The sequence below is a fragment of the Tetrahymena thermophila genome (genome assembly GCF_000189635.1).
Source record: "Tetrahymena thermophila SB210 genomic scaffold scf_8255718, whole genome shotgun sequence".
Lineage (NCBI taxonomy): Eukaryota > Ciliophora > Oligohymenophorea > Hymenostomatida > Tetrahymenidae > Tetrahymena > Tetrahymena thermophila.
The window spans coordinates 1-511 of NW_002477043.1; the positions used below are offsets into that span (position 1 = coordinate 1).

Consider the following 511-nt stretch of genomic DNA (forward strand, 5'->3'; position numbering starts at 1 on the left):
TTTACTCAAGGTCAAGTGTCAAATTTTGAGAGATTAATGCAATTTGCTAATGCAGAACCTAAGCCTGATGCACCTTCATCACCAATTTAAGAAGGGCTAAGCGACTCGAGTGGGCGAGTCGGAGGGTCTTAGCAGTGATATCGGGGGTTCGAATCCTATACCGCCCCCTTTATTTCGAAAAATTCCATGTAAAAATGTGAATGTTACCAGCGGTCTCCTTGGTAGGAGGGAAGGGCCAAATCTGATAGGTGGTAAAGAGGAGGCCCCATTCTGAACAGAAGATCTGGAATACAAATGGGAAGCGAGCATAATGCGTAGTCAAATCATGGAAGATTAGTAGAAATGCCATTAGGGTGTAGGTGACCCTTCCCTTCTAATATATTACCCACAATTATATATAAATAAATTGGTATACGTATAATAATAATGTATAAGTAATTATATATAGGGCCCCTATCCCGAGTGCATGTCACCATGTGCGAGTATGTATGTATGTATGTATCACCAATTT

General features: G+C 40.7%; 1 protein-coding gene across 1 annotated transcript; it reads right to left on the reverse strand. All coding sequences in view use genetic code 6, as the record gives it.

The window, feature by feature from the left end:
* Positions 1-11: 11 nt before the first annotated feature.
* TTHERM_02222810 (hypothetical protein) lies at positions 12-269 on the reverse strand (the record flags this gene model as incomplete). Its single annotated transcript, XM_001028649.1, has 1 exon — positions 12-269. The coding sequence occupies one exon, from the start codon at positions 267-269 to the stop codon at positions 12-14; it is 258 nt and encodes an 85-aa protein (XP_001028649.1).
* Positions 270-511: the final 242 nt, after the last annotated feature.